This window comes from Rhyacophila brunnea, unplaced genomic scaffold (assembly GCF_057557595.1).
Source record: "Rhyacophila brunnea isolate RB1 unplaced genomic scaffold, BYU_Rbru_1.0 scaffold_22, whole genome shotgun sequence".
Classification (NCBI taxonomy): Eukaryota; Metazoa; Arthropoda; class Insecta; order Trichoptera; family Rhyacophilidae; genus Rhyacophila; species Rhyacophila brunnea.
The window spans coordinates 32,156,690-32,181,023 of record NW_028232882.1 but is presented as its reverse complement, the minus strand read 5'-3'; the positions used below and the strand labels follow the sequence as shown (position 1 = coordinate 32,181,023).

Here is a 24,334-nt window from a genome sequence, read left to right as displayed (position 1 = left end):
ACTAGTAGTTGTTACATCGGTTTATCGGCTATCGGTTTTAGTCAGTGCTCGAAATGGACAATTCTACGAACCGGAGCGCTGCATAATCTTCAAAGAATATCAAAGAGTGTTCGATTTTTTGTTGCAATCTTGAACCGATGAAAGAAATAAAAACAATCTTTGAACTTTTGACATTCACAGCATTATAATCAAGTTATGAGTATGAATACTTAATTTTTTTCCACGTGGTAACTTTGATAATTGTATCTATTTACATCATTTATTTTCCGCCCCTTAATAAAATGGCACTATTGAACAGTGCCATTATCTGCATACTTTTTTATCATACGTATGGCATCACAAGTCCTGAAATTTTGTTATACCATATTAATTTAAATATCTAACTTAACCGTTTTATGGGTAAAGAAATTACAAGACCATAGATAAATTCTTTTTTTATCGACCATGTCCGATCCTAATAAAATCATATGGGCCTCCACAGAGTAGTATTAACAGATTTTTTTGTTTTTACGAGAAATGGATCTCAACCACTTGCCCTACCTATTAGGTACATACTCTGATACACAATATGTGTACTTGCCAGACCCAGGATTCGAACCTGGGACCAACGACACTATAGGCCGATACTTAAGCCACGCGACCATCGTGGGTGTTGTATATTTAAGATTTTGTAAATATGATATAAAAGATATTAAGTAAATTCTCTCCTAAAAATACACCTACTAAAAGTATCATATATTTAAAATTAATAATCATTATACATAAATACATTTGTAACCAGTGTAACATGCAAGAAAGCTTCTCTTTGTCAATATTGTCAATAATTGTTATTGTAATTGAACATGTGCTAAGCGAAATAATTTGTTCCCGAATTTCAAGGTATGATAAATTTTAATACGTTGGAACGTCATTCATACAGTATATTTTTATATTGGATTAATCTTGAACAACAAACAAATTAATTCACAACTTAACATTACCTGTTGTATTAACTGTTGTACTGTATTTTGTAAATAATACACATATTTTAAAATCTTGGCTTTATTGAATTTATACAATGCAATGAAACCGAGATTTTGAGCCGAGTTATAGACTAATTGTTTTCAATAAAAAATGAACAATACTGTCCAGATTGACCACGTGGAGGTGTAAGCATATTCCTTACCAGGAAAGGAATAATGTAGGATAAGGGCGTTAGTGGAGAGAAGAGGGATCCAAGCAATACATTATTAATTAATACAATTACATATTATTATGTGTGTGCATTCATAATTATTATACATATTTATATATAGATAGATAGTATGTATACATTTATATATTTACTACAAGGTTTACGTATTGACACGTTGATAAACAATCATTAAGAAAAATAAGAAATGCATACCCGCATTGGTTTGTTTAATTTTTACAATAATTTCCACAGGAGGTCGTACGTTTTGTCATATTTCAATTCTCTTTTTCGACTTGCCGTGTCATCCGCTGAATGCCGACCTTTAGCTAACCATGACCGAACATATTTTTCAGGATTAAATTGCCTCAATGGCGGACCTACACTATTTATAAATAACAACGTAGTACACGTTTTAATATTAAGACATGATCTTGGTGGTGTCATTATCTCATATAAAGCGCTAAAATTTCTTTCGCATTCAGCTGTTGATATTGGGATCGTCGCTATAGCTTTAAGAAGAGGTTTAAAATCTTCTGGAGTTTTATTAGAATCATCACACATTTAAAAAAAAATCTAAAACCGCGTTTAATATCCAATTCATTTAAATGAAATTGATGGCATAATCTGATAATGTTATCCTCTCCATATCGTATGTCCACGCCGTCATCATCTGATTTGCGATAATTATTACGATCCAGTACTTGTATACTCTCTAATAAATTGTTATATAGATTAATGTTTTCTTGGTGAATGTTTGCGTTTCGACTGACATGCGATGAACTTGTTGTAATCATTCGATTTCTTAAGTTTTTGGCAATACTTCTATATAATTGAGAAACATTAATGGCTTTAACCTTACCTTCCTGAATAATTAGTCCTTTGTATATCTTTTCATCTATGGCTCTAAGAGCGTCTAATAATTTTGGACCGGGATCATTTGCCATCGAATCAAGGACACGAATGGTGGCTTTAGTCGCTTTATCAGCATCAACTAGTGTAATATTACGCCTTTGAAGATAATTCGATAAGAAACCTAATTCATCTAGTGCATCTGACATTGTATTTAAATTTCGAACAAATTCCACACTTGTTAACATTTTTCTAAGGCCACTATATTTGCATCGTTCTGATTCATCCCTAGTATTATCTTCGGATGCTTTATTAAAATGATCGTATAGTGCCGAATAATTATTAATAACGGCATTTACTGTAAGCATACTTGAAACCACCCACCGCACTGATAAAACTCTTCCAATTTTTAATAACTGGGTTTCTAGTGAATTGGCCGCTTGTCTCTTGGGAATATTTTTAAATAGTTTCGGTTGGAACTTTTCGATCATATAATTTTTTTTATGTGCAGATATATTAGTTTGTTTCTTGTGTAATGTTATTGCCTGCTGGGATTTTTAATCAAATTTTTAAGAGAACCCATTTTCTTTAAAATGTAACTTACATATATATAAAATAGTTAACATTTTAAATTGAAACACAAAACTTACCAGAATGTAGCGACGTCAGCATAAAAATAATTATTATAAACTTATAAACAATCAAATAAAATGACCTACTTTTAGTTAAATTGAAGTAGGTATGCAAGTACCTATACAAAATACATACAAAAAAGGTATAACATGACATATGGTATATAATTTAATAGATAATCACACGACACAACACTTAAATATAGGTTTTACCTATAACCGCAATGAATAATTTAAATTATAAAATAAAATTAATGTTTTTGTCTAGAAATTTATTAATTGGTGAATTATTAAAAGTGGTATGAACTCGCCAAAGGGAAAAACAAAACTTTTTTAACAATTACATATTTAATTTGAAATATTTCAACCCCTTAAAAACATAAAGGTTATTTAGGGAAAACTTTTTACTATTTACTACAAAGGCTTTTGTCAGGGCACACATTTTGTCGGTAATAAAATAATTTAGCGAACTCATCTGCGAAGGTCTAACTACCTAGTTAGGTTTTTTCATGTATGCAATATTTATTTAGTTTACACTTTACAGCTTTAGTGTCTTTAGACAATGCATTTCGCCCGGTCGCCCGGAAGAATACGTAGAAGGTGAACACAAAATTTATGACATGCATTTGTTTTTTTAACACGCACGCTCTTAATATTTCGGTGCGTACCAAATTCTTCTTAAAAATGCAATGTTTTTTCTGTGACTATAAATGGAAACAATTGAGAGAAATTATACAATTCTCTCCAGTACATATGTTCGTGTTTTAAAACAATCTTTTTTGAAGCCCAGTTTCATATTGTCTTGAAAAAATAATATTTTGTAGTTTACCCACTGTTTAAAACAATTTCGGACATTCTTAAGTACGTAATATGTACGGGTCATAGAAAATTCAGTGGTTCTAAACCAGTAAAATTATTTTTTAATAAAAATTTATTTTCGTCAATTTTAAATCTGACCCGGAACGTAATAATATTAAGTATGACGCTTGAGGATTTTACTAGATGACTCGCTGTCCGTCGGATATTTTACGAACCGGTACGCCATTTTCGAATTTTTAACGAACAGGAACGCCATCCTCGGAAATCCCACGAACAGGAACGGCGCTCCGGGGCGTTCCGCTCCATTCCGAGCGCTGGTTTTAGTATATTAAATTAAGATAGCTATCAATTAATTCCTTAATTACTAACCGACCGTCGGGTGTCGTATTTTTTCTACAAAACGATTTTTCTAGTATATGTATATTCAGTACTTATATTATAAAACGTAACAATCTGAAATCTTGTTTTATTAATTTAATTACTGTTTAATAATAATTCACTAATTGGAATGCAGTACCTACTCATTTTTTTTACGAAACGGTGCGATATCTAATTTCAATGATTTTACGAACCAGAGCTACTGCGTTCCAGTGCGCTCCAGTCAAATTCGAGCGCCGACAGTATAATTATTGTAAGCATGTCTAAAAGAAATGCAGTCGGATAATGCAACGTATGATAAATTCAAGTCAGTCGTCTCAAGAATTCCTTCGACATTTGGTGTCATAAACTTTAGTACATAAATACAAACTTATCTTAAGAATGGGTGGGGGAGGCCATAGCCCCCACAAGGGGGGCTGACAGGGCTCTAGCCTGGGGGCCGGCGCGGTGGGTCGACCAGTTGAGTAAGAACAACACACACCACAAATTTGCTCTATTGGTAAAAAAGTTGCCTGCGGCGCTATTTTCCTTAAAGATTATTGACATAAACAAATATGTGGCTATGCGATGCGAATGATGATTGATATAATTACATGATAATTCACGTGTAGAATTTTATTTTATAATTATTTTAAGTGTGCTTCCTGATTTACAAAATGGCTATTTATCTAATATGGCAAAGGGTTGCATGATGATGATATGATACTTGGCTACCACAAAAGGATGTCGCAATCAGTGCTTCATAATATGACAATAAGTGCCGATAACTCAATAAATCAACTGGATTTATTTTAAAATCGCTAAGAATACAAAGATTAACCTTAACTCTGGGGTTCCGCGGAAACCATTTGACACTACTGTCGAAAATCACAATGCCCTTATCTAAGCGATAGGTAGGGGGGCCCGTCCTATATCCTGACCTGAGGGTGGGGGGCCATGGGGGAGCCACAGTCGAAAACTACACAATCAAGACTAGCAACTGAACAGAATCTGACATTCTAATGACGTTTTCAAAATGCCGTCTATATGGTTGTTCGTAGTTCGATTTTTGAATGTTATTTGTAGGACTGTACCTACTTATATTTCTCGAAGACTTTCTTTTTGTGGTAAACAAACCGTTCGGTCTGAATGCATGCATAATATTATTATTAACAAGTGCATTCTGGACCATATCATCGCATATAAGCATTATTTTATTATCCAATGACGCCACCGCAAACGTAAGGTCGCGGGCGCAGTTTATATTCCGACGGATTCTGACCAAACCTTGGCCTCAATATCTCCATGTCACAAAATAACACTATGTTAAATAACGTTATGTCACACTATGTCGACATAATTATATCTGTGTTTTTTTTAATACCCGCTGTGTTTCAACAGCTGTTTCTTTTATGTTGTTTGTTATTTTTGCGAACGTCTGGATTTTATCGACACTTACTTGACCTATCGACAGGGCTGAATTAGAAAAAAATACACTATATTAAGAGGCCATCCATGGACTGAAACTGTATGCAGTTTAGATCCGTGCATAGACTAAGATCCGTGTGCCATACTAAACTTATGATTTTTGTTCATGAAAATATATTTTCACTAAATTTGTATGTGTAAGTGTATGGTACAAACGGATACGATCAGTATAATAAATACTTTATGAAAATACCTATATTTCCGTGACCAGAAAAGATAAGCTTAGTATGGCACACGGTTCGAAACCGCATACGGTTTCAGTCCATGGATGGCCTATAAATTTTAATACATTATTTTAACAGTAACGAAGGGTGGAGGTAGGCTGTTAAGATCCGCCGTAAATAGTGCACATTAAACTATGATAGTCATACGTATTTGTTTTTATTGAACTAATATTACAATTTACAGATGATGTTGGTTAGTTTTTAAAAGTCAATTAAACCCTGCCTAAACCAAACCATAATAATTTTGGTATATTTTGGGCAATACGACAAACTTTTCATTTATACTTATTTGTTTACAATGGATTAAGAATACATATTATTACACATACCTGTTGTTGGTTAATTTTTTTTTAACTTCATTATCCCCTACCTAAACTAAACTATAATAGATAAAAAATATTAGTCTATCCATAACATATCCAGAGTGATGTATGATTTAATTGCATAACTTTAGTGATATTTTTATAATTTTGTATTTATTATGTATTATGGCGTATTGGCCAATCGCTGTAATGCCGTAATATGTACTCTTTTTCTAAATAAATGACTAAATGAATTTAGATATGTTGTAGATAGACAAGTATTTTTTGACTATTATCTATTATGGCATGATTTTCGCAGGGTTTAATTAAATTTTAAAAACTATCCAAGGCCTTTTGTAAATTTTAGTCTTATTTCAATGAAAACAAATACCTACGTATGACTGAAGTTTAGTGTGCACTATCTATGGCGGATCTTAACAGCCTACGTCCACCCTTCGCCATTGATATTTTTATTCAAATCTACATGACGTTAACATCGTCGACACAACAACTTAAGGCTATACCTCAGTTGAGGCATGCGGGTCTATTCTATACAAAAGGCTGCTTTCGTCCGCTAAAACCGCTAACTAGGGTATGTTTATATCGAATTATTAGCATGTATTGTAACAATTATAATTAGTTGGTATTAATTGTTGCAAAAAATGCTATATTTTAACGGCATGCTGATTGTTACAATTATAATACTTCAATACAAAATGTATGTAATAAATACTAACACGTTAGCACGTTAGCGGTCGATATTCGCCTTTGGTATAGAATAGACCCGCAGGTCTAAAAATATCGTGGCTAGGCGATGCACGGATTGCGGGTCGCGGGTGCAAATGATCATATAAATCCAACATGCGTCCATTTAATGTTATATTTTTTGTTCTATTAGTAACAATAGTAATATATTCATTGACATGTTTTCTTTTTAAAGTAAATGGGTAACGTTTTTAGTCATCTTTACACGATTTAAGAATTAATACCCCCGTCGCCATCACGAAACAAATTGACGTATTTACACCTCGACGTTCGCTCTCAGACTGCCAGCTAGTCCAAAATTTCGTCGCGCCTATAGTTGAAAATTATTTGCCGTTTCACTGAAGTATCGCCTTAATGTGAATCTTTGTTGCCTACCTACTTGAAAGATCTGTACTCCCGTCTGTCTGCCGCAAGTTCACTATAATGCCTAGTCTAGATCAGGCATGTCCAATGCGTTGGTCCCCCAACCTACTACAGTCATTTTCCCCAAATGGTATTCCGTCGAACTCAACGATACCACGAGATAAACATGCGTGTATTTTTATCATTTTTTTTTTGTGTTTCTAACATAGTTAATATAACTATTTCTAATTAAATAAATACACTTTAATTATTGAGCTGTTTGCACGTCTCAGCATCATATTATTATGAAGCACTGATCGCGACCAATTTTTGCGACAGCCAAGTAACATGCAACCTTTCGCCATATAGCGTCAATTACATTGAGCTTTTTTATGAGCTGATTATTGGCAAATTTAAAAGCGGGCGGTTCAGCTACTGCGATTTCATGATTACACACAAAATTTTCCATTCGCTGATAAGCCACAAGCCAGCGAGCGATTTTGACGGAACGTAGTTCGTTTTTTTGCCGGGAGGTCGCTACGCTCCATAATAATGTTTCCATTAAACGTCAAAAAGGTAAATTTCAAAATGAGTAGTTCGTTTTTCCACCACCACGCTCTACTGCGCAGACGCGATACGCCCACAAGCCGGCGTGTAGCTTATAAAGTTGACCGGCTTTCAACTTTTCTCGGTGGAGTGTTTACAACCTGCTTATTAGCTTGTTCGATGATTACACTGGGCGAATTTACAGGCAGATTATAAATTTGCCAATAATCAGCTCGTAAAAAAGCTCAATGTAATTGACGCTTTAGATAGTATATTTATTTTTTAGTCTGGAAATACCAATGACATTAATATGGACGAAGCATCTGTGAAAAAAATGACACTCACTTTTTTATCGGGTCTGCCGAATGGCATAATCTGTTCTAACGCCATTACAATAAAGGTGATATTGCTATAAATTCCCGATGCTTTTTGTCGGGTCTGCCGAATGGTTCGAGCGGCTTCGCTCAAATGAACATTGACCCTAGAAACACTGTTCTAACGCCATTACAATAAAGGTGATATTGCTATAAATTCCCGATGCGTGGATAACGCATAATGGAAATTGAGTGACGTCTACCTATACATGTGCGAATGTCGCTATCCGTGAATTTACTTGCTAGCTACTGCATTGAGTGCGTTGTCCATTAATAATGTCATTGGGAAATACACTAAAAATAATTAAAAATACAATTCTACACGTGAATTATCATTTAATTAAGACTTATTTGTTATTAGAGCAAATTCATAATGTGTATATCTCACTTAACTGATTGACCCGCCACACCGTGCCCCCAGGCTAGAGCCCTGTCAGCCCCTCCTTGTAGTGGCCATGATCGCACCATTGTCACACAGAAATTGCGTCATGAAATGTAGAAAGTGTGTAGTTATATTATAATATAATAATAATATGTAATATGATTTCAGAGAAATTTTGAAAGGAAACCATTAACCTTCCTGTTTTTATTTCCTTTATCAGCTTACGTGAAAGTAGTTTCGAAATTAACCATGAGGTAGCCCGCGTGACTTCGTCGTATTGCATCCCTCACGACCTGACGCAGAAGTGAGAGAAAAAGAAGATGTGAATCCCCGTGCTTTAAACCGAGGCGCAGTAGGCTATTTGTATAGTATGAGATATACACTTTTAGGTATTTCGTTCTGACAACTGCTTTCGTTTTATGCACTGACACCACTGACACTCATTCGTAGTTACATTACAACACACACTATTGCACGTCTATAATGTGTGGTTCATTTTCGTAGGACACTCACACATTCAAACCCTGCGTCGAAATGTAGTGTATTAGGTTATAGATAGCCTATCGAAATTCTATTTACTAATCTGTTCTGTGATATATTGTAAGATACATATTTTTCGACCATGTCCGATCCTAATAAGATCATATTATGGGCCTCCACAAAGTGGAGGTTTGTACACAGATTTTGTTTTTACGAGAAACGGATGTCACCCACTTGCTCAAATTATAAGGTCCATACTCTGACTCGTACACAAATTTGAAAAACAATATGTGTACTTGCCAGGCCCAGGATTCTAACCTGGGATCCACGACGTTATGGCCGCGCGGTCATCGTGGGTGTACGTAATATTATATTGAATTTCAATTACATACTTATTAATGTCAAACAATCACTCAATGTATTTCAAAATCAATTTCATCGTAATTTTTACTTACGACTACGGGAAGTTGTAAAAATATATTATCAAAAATTAGGTAAACGTTTGGAAGGCTCGTTTTAATCATATAATAATTACAAGATAAAAAGAACTTTTTACATACAACGTTTTTAAATTTTCTGTTATAACAATTTTATTCAATATGCTCAAAATTGTACCTGATATAAAGTAAATAAAAAACAACAAATATAGAATACTTACTGAAATGTCTTTTTGACATTTCATTTTGATTTCCATAGTAACGCACGTAGGTATATATTAATAATTTAGTTGCTAGGACCACCTCCTTAGCAACCAATAATAGTCTTTTACTTTTTACGGATTTTTCTGAAATAACTTTCCATACAAAACAGAATTAACTGAAAATGAATTAAATTCTGCTTAAAGATGGCTAAAAGTATTAAAAGAATGCATTGGCATCGTGTTCTGATATATTCTAAAAGTTTCAAATGTCTAGCCGGTCGGGAAGTTAGTTAAAAATCGATTACAAGATTTGTACTGGACAAACAACCACCGGACAAACAAGAATACGAGCTAATAAAAAGTTGTAAAAATGTGTGATACTGCTAATAGATTATGTATATATTTTTTTAATAACATACGAATAATTGTTAATTTTTACATTTTGATATATTATAACGTGACTTTGCCCGAAATCACGTACGTATCAAACAATGACTGGACATTTTTTTCATATCATGTTTTTGTTGTAATGTCATATAACGTGGCTACCTACGTGACATGCGGGTTAATTCTTGACAGAAGCATCTAATGTTGAAATAAAAATAATATATCACCTGCGCACTGTAATATTGTCAAAAGAAAATGTAACAGATAGGTACACTTCTTCTGGATCCCGACCGTTCACCTCTTATGTATACATACCTACATACAATAATAGTGACTACTAAATAAAAAATGCTGGGTCGCTATTTTTTTTTTAATTTCATTACTTCCTTCCCGTTTTCTAAAGCACATTTTTTCAATATTTCGAATGAATCCTATGGAAAGTTTCGTAACAGCAATCACAACAATTATCTATAGATAAAAAAACTCGGCGCCTCGTTTCACCTCCCTGGGCCCCTCACATGATGGTTACTTAAACCCTGATGTCTAAAATTATTAAACATGGATACATGCTTTGCCTACTGAATACTGATTCTCTGAATGCTGGATGTCCAAATTCGAAAGAAATATTATTTGTCAAAGTAACCGAATCCAAAGGATTCAAACAATTTTACTTTCCTGAAAATTATGTAATTACAATAATAAAACTAAAGAAGTAATAATAACAGACGAACAATACGTCGCACAAATGTAGGCTACTGAAAGGTATATTATTAGTCTATGCTACTGAACGTAAAATGAAAATAATCGGCGCGCGTAAGTAATCGGGGCGGGCTGCGCGTCTATAGTTATTCTACGTCTATTTTCCGTAACGCTGGAGATCAGGAGTAAAACATGTTCCATGTTAAAATCTAAGCGAGGGATGCCAATAATCGAATTTCACCACGCTAAGTAAATCTCCCACGCCCACGAACGGCTTATAATGTCATGGTTCCCAGGTTCGAATTCTGGGTCTGGCAAATATTCACATTGATTTTCAATGTGTGTTTGGAGTCAAAGTAACGACTAGGGAACATTAGGGAAATAATGGGAACTGAAATACCTAACTGGTGTGGAGTAACAGGCAACTCATCTCGAGTGTGGAAGAATATGGGATAAACTTAAACACGTGTTAAGAATACGCCCGTCCTTCATTCTGACAACTGCTCTCGTTTATGCACTGACGCTCTTTGAATATTGGTGTATTTGAAGGTTGCAACACACAGTATTGTACGTCTATAATATGTGGTTCATTTTCACAGGACACTCACACATTCAAAATACTGCTTCGAAACGTAGTATATTGGGGTATAACCTATCTGAATTCTATTTACTAATCTGTTCTGTGCTAGTGACACAATATACATGCGAAATATTGCGGGATACGTGACAGGTGGTCGAAGGAATGAACTACCACCACGTGTAAACAGACAGCATTAGTATTCGCCCTGTTGCCACGACTAGTAAGTGATAGTCGGTACCAGTAGCGAGTACTAACCTCGTGAAAATAAGCCCCAAGCCATAGTACCTATGTTTGCGCAAATACGAGTAGGCACATACCTCTATATACAGATATTGTAATAAATCACATAACACTATTTCAAGTGTAGTATTTAACCCAACTCTTTTATATCTGGAGTATTATTAAAAGAATAAACAATCATAATAACCCAAATAACTTTTAAACGGTTAAAGGCAGACGTTGGCAACCTTTTCAGATGTATGGACCACATTCAAGTTTAAGTTTTAATAGTGCCACGAGTGTAAAAATATGAGTTACATATTTTTTTTTATTATTTCAATCTGTAACAATACAGAAATATTTAAGGGGGAGGCTTCTACCTACCAGAGTCACCTAGCGGAAAAATACGAAGCTTGCAATTTGAGACATTTTTTTGATAATTTACAATTTCAACTATATTGATTATATATCTGAAAACATTAAAAAGAAAAATATTTTTTTAAGTCAAATATAAACTTACAATAATTATTGTAAAAAAATGTGAATTTATTGCATATTTATGTCCACAGTTACGTTATTATTACATTATATTTTATGGTCATATTTATTATTAAAATTTAGTTTATTAAGTTTTCAATTTTTCCTTGTACAGATTTTTGACTAATTCATAGTTTTAATATTTTGTATGCTTACTTATTTATTTTAAAAAACATCGATTTTTATAAAAATATAAATGTGTACCTACTTATAACTTGAAATCCTTTTTATTTATTTATAATACTTAATTAAAAACGCCGTCATTCGCGTGAGCACCGCAAAGTAGAACCATTATTTCTTTAAATTGAAATACGCGTCTTATCTAAGTGCATGTAAATAGAAAGTCGGCTTTTGTGGCGCCTCTAAAAAACGCTTAACTACCTACTAAATTATATTAAATATATAAGTAAATTTTCTTCAGTCTTTTTATTCGTATAGAAATTGTTATTAAAATAATTCAATATACGGGCTCCATGTTCTGTCAGTATGGTCAACCATTTATGAGTCAAAAATACACATTTGGGCTGCGGTTCACGGGCTGCCGGTTGCCGACCGCTGGTTTGAAGCGTTTATCTACCACTGGCAGTTTGCCAACATTCCCGATTCTTGACAAATATGTTTACATTTTCCAGTGACCTCGCCCCACTTTAAAATGTTGCATTCGTTCCTTATTTCGGTTTCAACAAATTGTGAAAATGTCACTTATCAATACGTAGCAATGACGTCCGTAGTCAAATGCCGCCCTTATTCAAACTCAAAATGCCACCCCTTCCACCGTCTGTCTTTAATCTGGTGTAAATTTCATTACATATCTAAGCCAGCGATTTCCAAACTGGGAGGCGCGAAAAGTTTAACACAATTATTATTAATGTAGCCACAGGTTTGCAGTTTGCAAATGCGTAGTTTATAAAACGGCCGCTAGTTATAAACTACATAAACAAACAGTCATATAAAAAGTTGTTTGCAAACCTGTCTGAAAATATGGAGACTAATTTTATAATACCTCACTTCTATACTATTGTGAAGCGCGCTGGCTAACTCGTAAAAAATGAAATAAACGGGTCAAATCATAATGTTGAAATTTGAGGCAAATTTGTTTAGGAACGATAATTTTATTGTTAAACTTGTCTATTTGGTTGAAATTAAAAAAAATGAGGGAATAAATCAATGCAAGGACCACTAATGCATCCACTGATTTAAAAAGACAAAGTGAAGGCATTCATAAAAAATTGGAGCTTTGGAAATTAAAATTACAAAAAAAATAAGTTCGCCATGTTTCCACTTTTAAATGATTTCTGCACCAGATCTATTGAAACAAACAAAAATCTATTTACTGAGTTCTTGGTTAGTTTGCTAATGCACTTTTCACATTATTTCATTAATAGTAAAAAAAATCGCATTAAATATTTTGAATATGTGGTTGTGCGTTGCATTTTTATGTGATACCTGATTGATATATGTACTTAAAAATTTAGGAAACACTACATTATAGCACCACACTGCCCTTAACCTCAGCAATAGGTAGGTGAGCCCGCCAAAGATCCTGGCCTTGGGGCCCGCTTCAGGATGTGGGGCCCATGATAGAATCCATTTGTCAATGAACGATGATGAATTTGGATTGACTACCATTGAAATTGATTGTGCTAATAAACAAGCACATTCATCGCATGAAAAACAAATTAATTTAAAAATGAATATAATATACCTAAGTAGTAAAACCTTGTTTATTTTTATAATTTTTTTTTTTTATTTTATATTAGTCCATGAGGGGGGAGGCGCCAAGATTTGATTTTTTTTAAAGGGAGGCGTAGTAACATAAAGTTTGGAAACCACTAAACCACCAAGACTGATGCTCCCATCCCGCAGCACATTTTGTACCTTTAAACGAACATTGTCAGTCTGCCGAAATCACCAGAACAACAATGAGGCCACCTCCGGCTGAACTGCACTGCATCGACACCTGCATGACTCAATGAACGTTTTCATCATCTTCTACATGCCTATACTTTTCAACTGATATGCCAAAATCACAGTTTTTTGTTTTTAGCGCTTGGCACTATGTATTTTCTATAATAATGTTGTCTATTATCTATGGTCTGCAGGTTGGGTTCTGTTCAAAATATTATCTATGGATGTCATGTCGGAAGTAATTTTAACGTATGCACATTTAGAAACTGTTAAAATTAATTGAAATTAGCATGAATAATTAATAATAATTCAAATTATTAATACATTATAGTTGGCACTCCTCATCAGTTTCATTCTTCAGTGAATTGACAGAGATGGTGATCGTTCAAAATATTCTGCAAAATGACGAAACCATAGACATTTCACAAACCATAGACAGATAATTAATTCATAAATTATTCAAGAATGAAAACCTAGCCTAATGTCACGCACTGATTTTTCCGCCCCTGTGGGGGGCGCTCCCATAAAGAGTAGTGCTCCCCAGCCGCTCGGTCTGACCCTGGTAGTCAATGTGCCACCGATGGAATGATGACGACCCTTGGCAAGGCCGAACAAAATATTACATATGTGTAAGTCCCGCAGTTTGCTCTGGCAGGTCCCACGACTTCTCAGGGTGAACTGTGGATGTATAAGTCGGTCGCAGACCAGGTAATAAGTTAATAAGGTTATAGGATTAAATTTGAATTAAATGTATATTGGATAAAGGGGTTAATTAAGTTAGATTAGATGTAATATAAAATTTCATTTGTAATTATAATATGTATTGTAAATTGTAAATTAATATGTAATGCAAGGGTTAACGAGGTAATAAAGGGGGACTTATGGATGGGCGTTAGTAGTATATAGTAGTTAAAATAATTAAGATAATTAAGGAATTAATGTAATTTAAGTAATATTAATATTAATCATATTATGTACATCGATATCGCTATATGTTTGGTTGATAGTCTGACATCCGTCAACCTTATATAAATGTGTAGCATATGGCGGTATCGGTGATCGGTGTGAATTTGTAAGAAATACAACCACCCCTAACGGATAAAAAGGCAAGATTATTAAATCCAAAATCAGTCTGTTTTGTGGGTTCCGGGCGACGCCTTGTTGCCTCGGGACCCTTACGATCTCGTCTGCATAACTAATTAGAAATAATTAAGTTAATGTTAAATAATTAGTTAATAATAATCAAGTTAATTTTAAAATAATTAAACAATAATATTCGAATTAATTTTTAACTAATCAGTAATAAATGTGGTTATTTTTGTGACTTCGGATATTAGTTGACTCTTGTTTATTGAGACTTCGAACTGTGAACTTTGAATATTAATTGATTTGACTTTTTTCTTTTTTTTACTAATTGTGGTGTATGGATAATAACAATAAATCGAGTTTCTTTTAATTATTATAACCTTTGGGACTTTCGATACCAATGTGAATGATACCTTTGGACTATAATCCTTGATGAAGGAATGCCATAAGGCCAAACATATTCTAATAACAATAAAATACGAGTTCTGAAGATTTCATCTGGTGTTTAATTGACTTTGTGTCCCGTGACTTTTTGGTTACTCCACGTCTATGAGATTCCTGCCTGTTCCTCCACATTAATGAACCTCCACTTCCAAGTGCCTGAGCTAGTCAGGAAGTCGGAGGCCTTCACTAACCTAATCTAAATTAACAAATAATCCAGTTTATCGGCTATTTTCAAAATTTGTTTGCTGCTGGCTTCCTGTAAGTAAAGTGTAAACCGACAAGAACCATGCTTTATTTAGACATGAATTTTATGTCAGTACTATACGACGCAGAGAGGTTGGACGGTATTTAATATAGGGCTAAATAATTCCGATACAGCATTTCACGGTGAAGTGTGATTCGGCGAACTGCATACGTACAAGTTTCCTAGCACATATCGGAGCATAGTCTGCGTGCTCACATGGGACATCAGTGGATACAACCACATACACAGTACCCAGTGTTGTGAACTTTTAGTTTTCCCATTTGTCTCTTCAACATCATTAATAAAATTTTAATTTTCTCCGTTTCAGCTCCTGAGAACTTCCTAGAACATAATCAAAGATGCCGTGGTTAAACTCCTTCTGTCAATGTTGCTCCCTGAGGTCGGGAACCATCGTCAGCGGTATCTGCGGAATCCTTCTCGCCCTGGTGTCACTCATTGTGATGCTCACAACTAGCGTCATATTCAAGACAATCGTTCTCGACTGGTTACCGCAATGGATAGGTAAAATATACATTAAATAATTGTCTATATCAGGAGTAGTCAACCTTTTTATACCTACCGCCCACTTTTGTATCTCTGTTAGTAGGTAGGTAGTAAAATTTTCTAACCGCCCACTGGTTCCACAGTAATGGTGATTTATAAAGTAGGGAAGTAACTATACTTTATAAAATCTATAAAGCAGAGTTAGAGCAAGTTAAAGCATATTATAATAATAATTAGTTACCAAATACTTTATGTCAGATTTTCACTAAGTTTGTTAGAATACTTTATAAACCAACTTACTGTAGTTAAATCTATCTTTTTATTTATACTTTGCATACATAGAAGCATGAAGTCTGATGAAATTACATTTAATTATTAATGAGATCCCTGAGGCTGGTGCTGCGAAACTAAATACTGGATATCTGGCTCAATTTTTGTGAGGAGTTTCATTCTTTGTGGACTTGTGGATGCGAGAGGTCGCAATAAGTTGTAGATGAGCATACGTAGAGCATAGCTGCATGCTAGGTCTGCATCTCTAGTATACTCAAATTGCTTGAGTATAAGGAATGTTCCCGGAAAAGGTACAGTTCGGCCGCTGAAGTGACAAGAAGCTATAAGTAGTAAGTCATTGGCAAATGCTAGATTGTGTTAACTCTACCGTAATTGGGCCTCGTGGCCAAAGCTAGCAAAGAACACTAACTTACCAAACTTAACGACTTTGCTGCCAGACCTGAAACCCCCCATTGTATACTCGCCTCTGTCTACCCCCCAAAGGATGTCACTGTGGGAAACCCATCCAAAGAAAAAGAAAACATTAGTAGTTGACCTTTTTTCAGTTTGACTCGATTCGTCACCTCAATACTACAACTAGATAACTTGATTATCACTGTGTTTGAGATAGCTATTGAATATGATTCTACATAGCCTTCTTTATAAAATATAGGTAAGTCAGAAGTTAATGGGAACTGTATTAATTTTGTGTTTGAAAATATTAAATAACTTACCATAAATGCATTAAATAAATACAATAAAACATCTACAATATGTTTTCATTTAATTGTGCCCAATTATTAGACAATGCACAATTTTCCACTTTTATTTTAAATAATAATATTTTTTTTTTTTTTTTTTTTTTTTTTCCGACCATGTCCGATCCTGATAGGATCATATGGGCCTCCACAGAGTGGAGGTTTGTATTGACAGATTTTGTTTTTTACGAGAAATGGATGTCAGCCACTTGCTCAACCTATTAGGTCCATACCCTGACACACACAAATTGAAAAACAATTTTTGTACTTGCCAGACCCAGGATTCGAACCTGGGACCCACGGCTTTGTAGTCCAACGCTTATGCCGCGCGGCCACCGTGGGCGTCAAATAATAATTATAGCCTTGATTTATGTTAATCAAGTAAAGTTTCAATTTCATTTTCCCAACAATGATCAAATCAGAGTTATCTAGTTGTAGTATTGAGGTGACGATATAAAAACACATCAATATAACAGAAGGTTGATTTTATTGTGAAATAATGTCATTATTTATGAAACAATCTGTTTTTTTTTCAGTCAAAACAATCTTGGCGATCAACCTGGGAATGACAATATTAATATCCATTCTTTTAATTGTGGGAGCCATGAAGGTAAGTTGTATATTTTTCACATAATTTGTATAAACAATAATTAGTATCCATAACCCTAACGGCCAACCGGTTTGGGCAACCAATAACGTATCGGCTTATAATGTCGTACGTACCGGATTCGAATCCGCTGGTCTGGCAAATTCACAATGAGTGTTTGGACAAAGAAGGTTGAACAAGTGGCTAACATCCATGTCTCATAAAAACAAAAATCTGTCAATACAACCTCCACAATGTGGTGACCCATATTATTATGGTCCGCTTTGAATCGAACATGGTGATATAATATTAATATGTCAATATGTTACATATTCAAAAGTATAAAATTAGGTGCAGGTAAGGTATGTAACAAATATTTTAACTGGTCCCTTAATTCTAAGAAAGCGGACCTCAGCAGAGCTATTCTAACTAATTAATACGGTTTATGCAGGGTTTAATTGAATTTTAAAAACTAACCAACACCATCTGCAATTTGTAGTTGTAAGTTCAATGAAAGCAAATACGTATAACTGACAAAATTTACTTTGCACTATTTATGTTGGATCGTTAAGCAACCCTGGCTTAGATGGACAAAAATTATGTTTTTACAGCTACGGAAACAATAAAATTTGGAGGTAAAAATTAACAACGCGGCTTAAGCGTCGGCCTATAATGTCGTGGGTCCCAGTTTCGAATCCTGGGTCTGGCAAGTACACATATTGTTTTTCAATTTGTGTGTGTGTCAAAGTATAGACTTAATAGGTTGAATAAGTGGCTGACATCCATTTCTCGTAAAAACAAAATCTGTTAATACAAACCTCCACTCTGTGTAGGCCCATATGATCCTATTAGGATCGGATATGGTCGGGGAGATCATTATAAATCTTCAACATTAACCGGCCTCATAGATAAATAGTGGCGTCCTGATCTAATCTATCTCTAATGTGTCTTTGTAAAGCGTATTCCTCATATTTGTAGGTAATGTTTAACATTAAAATATTTGTTTCCAGAGAAATATGTTCTTGATGTTACCATGGGTGGTTCTCGGCATCATGCTTGCCGTAGGACTGCTAGTGAGTGTTATCTACACTGCCGTTGTCTTCTTCATTGCTGGAGATGAACTTAATGGCTGCCTTTGGCTGATCTTTGGAATTATAGCAGTTGGTGAGAAATGACGATTTTTATATATCTTATACTTACATTCAAAGATAGAGATGAAGTCAAAATGTATGAAATTGAAGCAATCTCTGGCCTACTGATTAAGTTAGGTACAAGTGACTTTAAACCACTTCTTTTATTCAACGAATAATCAATAGCTATCATTATTAATGCAATTTGATAAGCATTTTGTGTAAGAACTAGTAGGTAGTTAAAAATAGTCATAATTAAGTAGGATACTGTAGCTTAATTGGAATAAGTATACTGGCGTGAATACAGCGGTTACAGGTTCAAGTCCACTATCGGGTGTCATTGTCAGTAAGCAAAATCTGCTGAAATCACCAAAACATGAGGTCACCTCACGTTGAACTGCACTGCATCGACACCTGCATGACTCAATGAACGTTTTTATCATCTTCTACATGCCTACACTTTTCGAATGTCAAAATCACGTTTTTTTGTTATTAGCGGTTGGCACTATGTATCTTCTATAAGAATGCTGTCTATTATCTATGGTCTGCAGGTTGGGTTCTGTTCAAAATATTATCTATGGATGTCATGTCGCAATTAATTTTAATGTACGCACAAGTAGAAACTGTTAAAATTGATTGAAATTAGCATGAATAATTATTAATAATTCAAATTACTAATACATTATAGTTGTTGGCACTCTTCATCAGTGTCATTCTTCAGTGAATTTACAGAGATGGTGATAGTTCAAAATATTCTGCAAAATGACGAAACCATAGACTAAATTTTGTCGTCGCAACAGCGTGACAATATTACTTTATTTTAAAAATGAATAATCTTGTAAAACACAGAAATATTAAATAAAACAAATGACTGCAAACCACGCAAATGGGAGCCGCCATTTTGATTTTTTCTTCCTAATGCGTCGATATTGAGCTACTTTACAAGATGCTAGTTGGCGAGTTTAAAAGCGGACGAGTCAGCTAGTGCGATTGTGATGATGACACACAAAACTTTCCACTCGCTCAGAAGCCAACAAGCTAGAGAGTTGAAACCGTAATTTTTGGTTCGTATTGAGTAGTTCATTTTTTCACCGGCAGGTTCGCCACTATCGCTCTACTGCGCAGACGCATATCGGCCCACACGCCAGCGTATAACGAGTAAAGTAGCCCAGCTTTCAACTTTTCTCGGAAGATTGTTTACAATCTGCTAGTTAGCTAGTTCGATGATGACACTGGGCGAGCTTACAAGCAGATTGTAAATTCGCCGGCTTGTAGCTTGTAAAGTAGCTCAATGTCATCAACGCATAACCAATACAACCTTCTATATAATTATTGTTTAATTTCAAAATGAAACTGCTTTCAAAATTCCTTATAATATGTATGGAATGCTCTCCTTCTATCTACAGTCCAAATCCTTTGTTTCAACGTGAAAAGAAGTTGCTAATAATCTTATTTGTATTTTTCTGTTTCAGTGATTTATGTATACATGTGGATGGTGGTGTTCAGCTATTTCCAGACACTGCGAGAAGACGAGGCCAGAGGAAGATATGCCAAAGCTCCGTACAAACGATGAATCCCTACAAATACTTCTTCGACTAATACACTATCATTTTTATCTATTCTATGTCATATTTGATGGATGATTGTGTACGATTATGAACATAACTTTTCCAAATTGCATAACCTTCAAGAGCTAAACGTAACTAAAACTACTTTTAAACCAACTATCCACAATCCACACAACATTCTTTTGTAGATAAAGTGATATCCCATATAATGGAATAAAAACAAGAAACTAATAATTAAATACAGTTTACAAAAAATATGGAAAATTCAACATCCTTGTTTTTTACATATTATTGTATTATCATCAATCAAATGTTTTAAATTTGATAAATCGTTTCCATCATATTGAACACCTTTTTATCTAGCGTATGTCTAATTAAATTTTATCGAAAATGAATTGAATTTTCTAAAATAACAGAATCATTTTTAAGTTAAAATTATCTTTATTTATATCTACTGTTGGGCTTCTATATACATATATTGACATCTACATCATGGCACTGTTTTTGATCTAAGTATTACGCCACACCAGTAGTGAAGGGTGGTGGTAGGCTATAAATCCGCCATAAATAGTGCACATTAAACTTTGTTAGTCATGAGTATTTATTTTTATTGAACTAAGACTACAATTTACAGGCGGTATTGTTAGTTTTTAAAAATCATTTAAACCCGGCCTAAACCAAATCATTATAATTATGGTATATTTTTGGGTGATACGACAAAATTGTGCACACTTTTGATTGGATTAAGAATACATATTATACATACTGACGGTTAATTTTTTTAATTCATTATACTCTGCCTAAATCAAACTATAATAGATAAAAAATATTATTCTATCTATAAAATATCTAAAGTTATGTATGATTTAATTGCATAATTTCAGATATTTTATATATAGACGAGTATTTTTGACAATTATCTATTATGGCTTAGTTTTCGCAGGTTTTAATTGAATTTTGAAAACTAACCAACACCATCTGTAAATTGTAGTCTTATTTCAATGAAAACAACAGCCTAACTCCACCCTTAGCCACTTCGTCACGCACTTTTACATGCATACTGACGGTATTGCAACGGTTTTAGTTCTTGAAACGGCCACAATGACGTGTATGTCTCGATATAGAAGTCGAAGTCTAACCAAGTTATTGTGATGATGATATTGTTTATTATTATTTCTTTGGGATAGCTTTATAAAAATTATATAGAGATTCGAATTATTTGCTGTTGGTAATCTGATGGTAACATACAGATTGTTGTTTTGTTAAAGCAATTTATTGTTTTATTTATCTTATCCTGTTTAATAATCGTATATCTTATAATTCCGTCATTAACACTCCCGTTACTGTGATGTCACCTTAAGTCACCTAGCCCATTAAACTGCAAGTATTTCAGTTAATATGCATTTAGTCATCATCATATTTTGGCTATACCTAGAATCATCAATATTACATATAATTAAAATGTTATTATTTTCAAAATCGATAGAATTATCCAGTAAATACATATAATTGATGGATATCCGTCAGCTTCCATTTACCTGTCATAAATTATAAATGCACATTATAAACAAAAGAGATACAACTAAAAGTATATGCGACAAAGAGAGACATACTCAATTGTGAGAAAGAGATATGAAAGTAAAGAGTGAGATCAAGATAGTATTATGACTTGCAATTAAGTTGTGATGCCCTTTCACAGGTAAAACAAATAGTAAATAATGATGATAGACAAATAAATATTAAACTTATTTATATTGCCAAAATATGCGTTTCTTTTTACTTATTGTAATATTGAACATACATAATTTTTGAAAAACACTTCTGAGAAAATATATTATAATCAATAGAAAAAATCTTTTTGAAAAAAGTAAGACACCCGACAGGAATCGAACCTGCATCTCTTGAATTTACGCCCCATGCGGATTGTCCACTATGCTACAAGGTGACATACTAATTACGACAAACCTTATTAATTAAATTACAAATACCTGCTCATCAGCGCTCTTCTAAATCAAGCTACTATTGGCAATCGGTTTTTGTTTATTAAATCAAAGTAGGTACCTACTACTTTAATTACTAACTGACGTCATGAATCTCTCCAATATTTTATGATGTAACTTACTCGAACTTGCTAATAATTTTTAATTAACTATTACTTTTATTCAACGAATAATTCACAAGATTTAAGAATGTACCATTCTAATTATTGAACATACCTACATAATTAAAAAATAGAATACATAAAATACATTAAAAAACAAAAACCGATTGCCAATAGTAGCTTGATTTAGAAGAGCGCTGATGAGGTTGGTATTGGTTATAATATATTTTCTCAGAAGTGTTTTTCAAAAATCATGTATGTTCAATATTACAATAAGTAAAAAGAAACGCATATTTTGGCAATATAAATAAGTTTAATATTTATTTGTCTATCATCATTATTTACTATTTGTTTTACCTGTGAAAGGGCATCACAACTTAATTGCAAGTTGCACAGTCTTAAATCTTGTGAATTATTCGTTGAATAAAAGAAATAGTTAATTACTGTAATATTGTCAATCTCGTACGGTAACCCAAGGTGACATTGCCGGAACGAACGGAATTTATTACCATCATAAAAGGAAGGTTCAGTGTGACTAGTAACACCACGTTAAATTATCTAGCAAAGGAAAAAATCCCCCAATACTGGCCACCAAATCCAGTGCAGTGAATGTTATTATTTGCATATTCTATTTCAATATAAGTGTAAGAATAATTATTAATTCCCTCTTGTTATGTTTTATTGATATTTAGCCGATATAAAGCATTTTAAATACATAGATACTAACCCCATACCAAAGCCATGTTCCAGCCATCTTTGAGAATTGAAGGCGTCTCCGAAAAAGGGGATTTTTTTGACTAAAACGGGTCTAGCATTTGCTCACGATATTGGAAAGTTTTATTATTTTAATTGCCACACTTTTTGAAATATTGGCAACACTAAAACGCTTACCGTAGAAGAGGGGTCTATATGATTATTCTATTATCCAAAATAAAAAATAAAAACTGTTTTGTCGATGATGAAGAGTGTTTTCATGAACATAATTATAATCACAGATATAATCCAAAAGTCCGCATGATCGAATAAAACGTTTTTTTCCTCTCCTGAACAATTTTGTTTTTGCATATAGACCTCTTTTCCAGGGACGCCTTCAATTATGTAACAAATCAACTATCCATTGGGAAAAACAAGCCATTTATTCTTTAGTCTGTATAACATAATATTATAAATACCCACATATTAAAAACAAAATGGCCAATATACATTTAATAATTTTGTTATTATTGTTATTAGAGTGTATGTTTTTAGATAACCCATGTGTTCACGCTTTATCTGACTCACACGTGACTCATTCACGAATGCCGACCAAAACTTCAACATCATTTTCACGATGAATGTAAAATTGAGTATTTATTTGTGATGGAAAATGAGGACACTTTTATTAATTATCAGATGTGGTGTTCAATGGTGGAGACATAATATAGGTGTGGTGATATACATCCATTATTATGGTAACATAACAAGTATGTCGTACCAAGTCAATATTTCTTATGTCATATTATATGCACCACAGTTTTTTTTCATCAATCATCACATTCGGTACTATCAAGAAGCTTCAACCATACCCCAGAATTTTCTCTATTTTATACTTTTGTTATTCTATGTAAAAACTTTGATTGGTGCTTTTAAACATGCAAGTATTTATATAAAAAAAAATGTACATAATTGTGTATTGTTATGTATATTATAATATTGTTAATTTACTTTGTTGCTATTTTATTTTTACGCTCTTAATATATTTATGTTAACAAATTTTATGGGTTTTACCATGTTAATTTTCCATTTTATTTACATCCTTTTAAACAAATTTTATACAATCTCAATCATAATGTTTCGTTTTTTCAATATTTTAATTTCATCATCGTTATAATTAATTATTACATATTATTATTTATTGATGAGGAAAGAACTTCTAACTATTATCTACTTTTATAATAAA

The 24,334-nt window shown here is 33.5% G+C and overlaps 1 protein-coding gene across 1 annotated transcript in view; it reads left to right on the top strand.

The window, feature by feature from the left end:
• The window catches only part of LOC147070364 (uncharacterized), a 55,133-nt gene extending 32,997 nt beyond the window's left edge, over nt 1–22,136 (top strand). The window contains exons 2-5 of the mRNA XM_085949689.1: nt 15,807–16,000; nt 17,547–17,620; nt 18,607–18,760; nt 20,199–22,136. Coding sequence (XP_085805815.1) covers nt 15,838–16,000; nt 17,547–17,620; nt 18,607–18,760; nt 20,199–20,299 — 492 coding nt within the window. The 5' untranslated portion in view covers nt 15,807–15,837 and the 3' untranslated portion in view covers nt 20,300–22,136. The remainder of the gene's footprint in view (nt 1–15,806; nt 16,001–17,546; nt 17,621–18,606; nt 18,761–20,198) is intronic.
• Nucleotides 22,137–24,334: the final 2,198 nt, after the last annotated feature.